Raw genomic sequence first — 6,957 nt, 5'->3', positions numbered from 1 at the left:
CTGCCAAGAGGAAACAACTTTCAAATCTTTTATCTGTTTCCTCTGGTATTTGCCTCTAGTTTCTCCATTATATTTATAGTGCTCTTTGAGATTTTCATTATTTAGACATTATTCATAGCCTATAACAGGACTTAGCTCTTAATAGTTACTAATAAATATTTACTGAATGACTTCCACTTAACATAGATGCAGATTTATCACACTTCCTCACCCCAATTTCTCTCCTTTTTCTCCTAAAACAGTTCTAATTTTTGATTCTCGTACCTAATATCTGAGTATTAGAACTATGATAATGCAGACTTCATTATCATTGTTAATTCTACAGTGAATCATCACTGCAGATCCGAATATTGTACTTTTGATTATGTTTAATTACTTGAACCACTTGTAATTTTGCCTGGAATTATAATAATTGTAATAATACTAAGTATCTCCTTTACATTTTCATACACTCCCTAATATCTGTCGAATACCCATTAACATTATTTTCCAAATGTCCAAACATTTGGGACCATGTACCACTTTCATTTCTCTCCTGAAGACCTCTATGCTCTGCCCTTTCTGGACTACTCTACAGACTTGAGGCTGTCAGCCTAGAGTTCCATTTGCTGATTTCTTGTGTCGAATCCCCTCTATCTTAGGTCCCAGTATTGTCACCAAGGTGTCTCATCTTATTTCTGCTCCTTCATATGTTACATGATTCATTTTCTCTCTCTCTATATATAAATATGTAATATATAATAAATATATAATACATAATATATAATATATGAAAGATATATAAAATTGGTGTTTTCAGGCACCAGGTTTAGTTTAATTGGTTTATTGCTACTGTTTATCTGTTTCCTATTTCATTGATTTCCATGCTTCTCTATATTATTTTCTTCATTCTGCACCTTTTTTTTTGTAGTTTATTAAGGTGAAAGCCTAGATTACCGATCTCGGAATTTCCTTCTGTTCTAAAATATTCATTTAATGACAAGTTTCCCTATTGCTTTAGCAGCATTCCCAAAAGTTTAACTGATGTGTCTTCATGTTCACTCAATTCAAAATGTTAATTGCTAACTTAATTTGTGACTTCTTCTTTGACCTATATGTTATTTAGAAGTATGTGGTTTGATTTTCAAATATTTGAAGATTTTCCAGGGATCTCTCCATAAATTATTAGTATGTACATAAGGGTACATACTCTGTATAATTTCAACTTTTTAAAGGTATGGTTGTTTATTTAATTGCCTAGAATAGATTTCATCCTGAAAAATGTTCCATGTGCACTTGACAGATTGTGTATTATGCTGCTTCAGCGTGGAGTGTTCTAAAAAATGTCAATTTGTGAATATTTTCTATGTCCTTACTAATTTTTCCACTAGTTCTGTTAATTAATGAAAGAGGAGTATTGCAATCTCCAACTAATGGTGAACTTGTCTATTTCTCCTTTCAGTTCTGTCAGCTTGTATTTTGAAACTCTATTAATAGATGAACTCGTTTAGGAATATTATGTCGCCTTGATGAATTAGTTCCTTTATTATTATGAAATGTCCCTCCTTATTTCTAGTAATATTCCTTGCTTTGGAGTCTACTTTGCCTAATGATGACATAGGTGCTCTAGCTTGCTTTTGATTGACGTTTTCATAGTATATCTGTTTCCATTCTTATAGTTTTAGCTACCCGTCATTATATTTAAAGTGGATTTTCTGGAAAAGTGCATCATTGGGCAATGCGTTTTATCTAACATGACAGTCTCCATGTTTTAAGTGGAACATTGAAACCATTTGCATTTAATTCAATTATCGATATGGCTGAGCTTAAGTCTAACATCCTGCTATAGTTTTTCTATTTCTACTGACTGCTTTTATTCCATTTTTTCCTTTTCTTGCCTTTTTTTGGACTGTTTTTGATTATCATATTTTATCCCAAGTATTGGATTATTACCTATAGCTCTTTTTTACTTCTTGGCTGTTCCAAGTTTTACAATATTCATCTCTTCTGGATTTGCCTACCGAAGTGTGGCATGGGAAGTTCCTATAGGCAGGGAAGCTGGTGCAATCATTGTGCTCCTACTGTTTGTTTTCCTCCTCTTGGGAATCACTTTGGTGCCACCTGTTGTCAAATACATTGAAAAGTTTGTTTCGGACACCTTGTCTGATTTTCTAGTTGTTTATGATGCAAATACAGTTCATTATTCATGGGCAGAAGTAGAAGTCCACTCACTAACTTTTAACTATTCTGAATGATTATATTTTTGAAATCCTTCAGATTAAAAAATTATACCTTTTTCACACATATGGAACTTTTCTTTGCTCATCCATAAGTTAGAATAATAAAAACTAAGGATTAGAGTCACTTTAAGGCCATTCATCTAATGACCAATCTTGTTTAGAACTTGGGAAACCTCAGCCCTTGTCAGGCAAGTGACCTGCAAGGGGCTCATACTCACCACCAGACAATTACTCAACAGAATCTACCAAATTACTTCTAGCTAGCAACTTATGAGAAGCAAAATACTACCTGCTTATTAAATTTTATTTTCTTCTGTTTCGTTTTGTTTTGTTTTGCCTTATTAGGTAGAAAGGACAAATGAAGGAAAATCATCACAAGACAACGCAACACCCAGGGACAGGAGTTGCTTCTCAAGACCAACTTTAAGCTGCCATTTTGACTTAGCTACACACACATTCTTGTCAGGGAGTCTCTTGGGCATCTGCATATAACTACGATCAGCTACACATCTTCTCTGCATTGATTATAAGTTGACTCTAAAAACAGATATACAATAAGTAGTAACTTGAAAATCAACAGCAAAGAAATATGGTGAAGCAATAAGAAAGACGATGATTATTCAGAGGATACATTTGATGTGAAGAGTGAAAGTGGCCACAGTTAAAGTGACTACCAAGGACACCAAGACTTAAAGGTAGGCAAACAGGGGGATGAGGTAAAATATCCATTTCTCACTTAGATCATTTTGCTCTTGATTTGTAAATTGCGTTATATTCTAATTCTACTTCTACCTACTTACTCCTAATCCTGATCCAACCCGAACTTTTCTTGAGTCCTCTCAGCAATCAATCTCGAACTGTTTGTTTCTCAGTAGTTTTATTTTTTCTCAGGATGAACTGCATCTAATGCCTATTTTTCAAGCTATAGAATAAACACAAAATTTGGAAAAAAATCTCACAATGAAAGAAAATAAAATCTTCACTGTCTTTACCACCTGCCCAGAAACAGAGCTCAAAGCCCAGAAAATGCCGTGAATCAATAAATCAGAATTACTATATGTAGGAACTTGACATTATTTTTTAAAGCTCCCCAGGTGACTATTATGTGTGACCCAAACTAGGAATAACTACCCTAGAACCCCAGATTCAGTGAAAAATTAGGACAAAGTCCAGATGCCTAATGAAAATTCACATTTGTATAGCAACTGAATATTTGGAAAATATTTCCATGTATATTATTCCATTATATATATTTTTTAACTTTGGGAATTGATCTTATAATTCCATTTATTTCTCAAATGTGGAAATTGATTTGTCACTCAGTAACTGGTAGGGTTTTAACTATCAGACCACACTATATGGTTTTTGAGATAAGGTGGCCACACGTTTTCATTTTGTGGGTAATATTTTGGGATTGCCTAGATGACAAGGGAGAGCTTCTTTGTCAAACCTATAAATAAAACACACTAGTACTCAACTCTGGGGTACTTGAGGAACATGAAGATGGTAAAAGCTCCAGGAGAGGCCCTTTTTTTCTTACCTTCATTTCCTCTAAATCACACCCACACTGTCTGAATTCTAGAAAACATTAGAGGGAGTACAGAGACAAACAATCAGGAAAGAGTTCAAGATCACTCACTCAGAAACAGAGGTTGGTAACTGGCCTCATCGGAGAGGCTCATATATAGCCTTTCATAGGCTCTTCTCTTTTATCCCCACAGGGCTCCCAGACAAAAGAGAATGGCTGCAGAAAATCACTCCACAGTGATAGAATTTATTCTCAAGGGATTAACAAATCGGCCAGAGCTCCAGCTCCCCCTCTTCCTCCTCTTCCTTCTGATCTACTCAGTCACCATGATAGGGAACCTGGGTATAATAACACTGATTTGTCTGAATGCTCAGCTTCACACTCCCATGTACTACTTCCTCAGCAATCTGTCACTTGTGGATCTCTGCTACTCCTCTGTCATTACCCCTAAAATGCTGGTGAACTTTGTGTCAGAGGAGAATATCATCTCTTATGCCGGGTGCATGTTACAGCTCTACTTCTTCCTTGTGTTTGTCATTGCAGAAAGTTACATGCTGATGGTGATGGCCTATGACCGCTATGTCGCCATCTGCAGGCCTTTGCTTTACAACATCATCATGTCTCATCACGTCTGCTCCCTGATGGTGACTGTGGTCTACGTCATGGGGCTCATTGGCTCAACAATTGAAGTTGGCTTCATGTTAAAACTGCCCTATTGTGAGGTCCTCATCAGTCATTACTTCTGTGACGTCCTCTCACTCATGAAGCTCTCCTGCACTAGCACCCATGATATTGAGATGACAGTGTTCTTTGTGGCTGGATTTAACATTGTAGTCACCAGCGTAACGGTCATTGTTTCCTATGCCTTCATCCTCTCCAGCATCCTCCGTATCAGTACCACAGAGGGGAGGTCCAAAGCCTTCAGCACCTGCAGCTCCCACCTTGCAGCTGTGGGGTTATTTTATGGGTCTGTTTCGTTCATGTACTTAAAACCCTCCACAGCCAGTTCCCTGGCCCAGGAGAATGTGGCCTCTGTGTTCTACACCACAGTGATCCCCATGCTGAACCCCTTCATCTACAGCTTGAGGAACAAGGAGGTAAAGGCTGCTATGCAGAAAACACTGAGGAGAAAAATGTTTTGATGCAAATGTCTTTATTCTTTCTCAGTTTTAAAATTAAGTTGTTATAAATACCAACAGGAAGCCCTCCCTGTGAGTGCCCAGCCACAACTGGGAACAATCACTCTCTACATGGTTGGGTGAATATCTCCTTTTCTTCTTCTCTCTTCCTTCTGCCCCTCTCTCTACTCTCATTGCTGTTTGAAGCCAGCTGATTTCAAGTTCATCTTTTCTTCCATTTGGGATCCATGTTCTCTATCTTGAGCCCTTTGGTAAACATTTACTAACTTAATTGAAATTTAACGTAAATTTTAAACTTTCAGCATTGAGTTTGAGAGTCATTCGTTATTTCTCAACCCAGTTCTTACTTTTGTGCATTTAGGCATGCACAAGGCAAAGAGAGGTGAATTTGAAAGTCACCAGGAAGTAATACACAGTCCCTTTATCATCTAGACTCTTCCTCGTCTCTTTCATTCCTCTCTACTTATTCCTGCCCAAGAATTTCCACATGATTCTGTTATGTAATTTTCTTAGTAACAATAAAAATAATACTAGCTGCTAACATGGTTTCGGGTGTTTATTCTGAGTCATGTAACTCTTGTAAATGCTTTATATGCCATATTTCAATTATACCTCACAACAAATTGATACAATTGTTATCCCCATTTCAAAGACATAGAAACTTGGTTTAGTCACTTGCTCAATCAGAGCTGGTAAACGAAGACACTAAGATTTAAACCCAAGCCTAAGTGACTCTGGAGCCCATACTCCTGGCTCTAAATCATTATTCACTTTGCCTTTTGAGCAGCTTATTAAGCCTGCTTCATTATGCTTTTCCAATTTCAAATGCTTCTTGAAAATAATTTCTCAGACCCCCATATTTTATCAACCACCCTAGCCTCTTCCCACATATAGGCAACTTCTTCAAGATGACTAAGGAAAGATTACACTAGAGTGACCAACTCAATCTGATTTTAGAACCGAAAGCCCCATATCTTGGGAAACCCCTCAGTCTCAAACAAACCAAGATGCTTGTTCATCCTATATTATACATGCTGCAGAAATCTCTTGTCCTGTTTAAATAATTGCTAGATCTACTGCCAACCTCACTCAATAAAATCAATGGGCATGGGACAGTTTCTCCCTGCTCTCTTGTTTATAGACTCAGCAGCCTGATATAGTGCAAAAGATTTGAGGACACCCTCTTATCATTTCTAGCTATTTTTGGTATACTATTGTATCAATCAGTGGTTTATTATGGGAAACAGAAATAACTCTAGTTACCTCAAGCAGAAAGAGATTTCGTACTTGCTTACAGTTTTTGAATAACTGAAGAAGGAATGAGGGAGCCCCCAAAGTGACTTCACAATAGATATGAGCTCCTGCTGCCACTGTGACCCCTGCCACCACGAAAAATGTCTCTCACATTCACAAAACTGGTAACTAAACAACAGAACCCTGGTTTGAGCATCACATGGAAACTTGTTAGAAATGCAAATTTGGGGGCCCAGCTCCACATCTACAGAATTACTAGATGGGGCCCAGCAATCCGTTTTAAAAAGTCCTCAGGTGATTCTGATATGTACTGAAGCATGAGAACCACCTCATTCCCACCTTTCAAATCTCACACAAAGGCATTTAATTAGTGCTACAAGGCCATATGGGATACATAATTTTTAGCTTTTTGATCTGACTATGAAGAAGGTAGAAGGAATATTGAGAGAGCTACTGTACCCTTTTTTTAAATGACCTTCCTCCAGCAGGAGCTGAAAATTCTGCCACTACAGAGTCCTCTAATTAGAAGAATATGTAGGAAAATACCTTTGCTATCTAAAGATGAGAAACCGTAAAGCCAAATACATTAGTGAATTTGATTATTAAAAAAATTAGGATTTTTGTTCAGCAAAGGACACCAGGGATAGAATTAACAGAAGCATAACAGAATAGAAGAAGATATCTAACTAGCATGCATATGTTAGAAACTTCAACATCAACAGAAAATAAAACGGGCACTGTATATAGAACAATTTATAAAAGAGACACCCTAAAGTGCCACCCAGCATATGAGGAGATGTTCAAACTAATTACTAAC

General features: G+C 37.1%; 1 protein-coding gene across 1 annotated transcript; it reads left to right on the top strand.

Moving 5' to 3' along the window:
• Positions 1-3,922: 3,922 nt before the first annotated feature.
• Positions 3,923-4,889, top strand: LOC105296830 (olfactory receptor 8A1). The gene has a single exon (XM_011367152.1). It carries the CDS (start codon positions 3,960-3,962, stop codon positions 4,887-4,889), a length of 930 nt encoding a protein of 309 aa, XP_011365454.1. The 5' UTR covers positions 3,923-3,959.
• The last annotated feature ends 2,068 nt before the right edge of the window (positions 4,890-6,957 follow it).

The sequence above is a fragment of the Pteropus vampyrus genome, unplaced genomic scaffold (assembly GCF_000151845.1).
Source record: "Pteropus vampyrus isolate Shadow unplaced genomic scaffold, Pvam_2.0 Scaffold130, whole genome shotgun sequence".
In the NCBI taxonomy this organism is placed as follows: Eukaryota; Metazoa; Chordata; class Mammalia; order Chiroptera; family Pteropodidae; genus Pteropus; species Pteropus vampyrus.
This window is presented reverse-complemented; position numbering and strand designations above follow the sequence as displayed.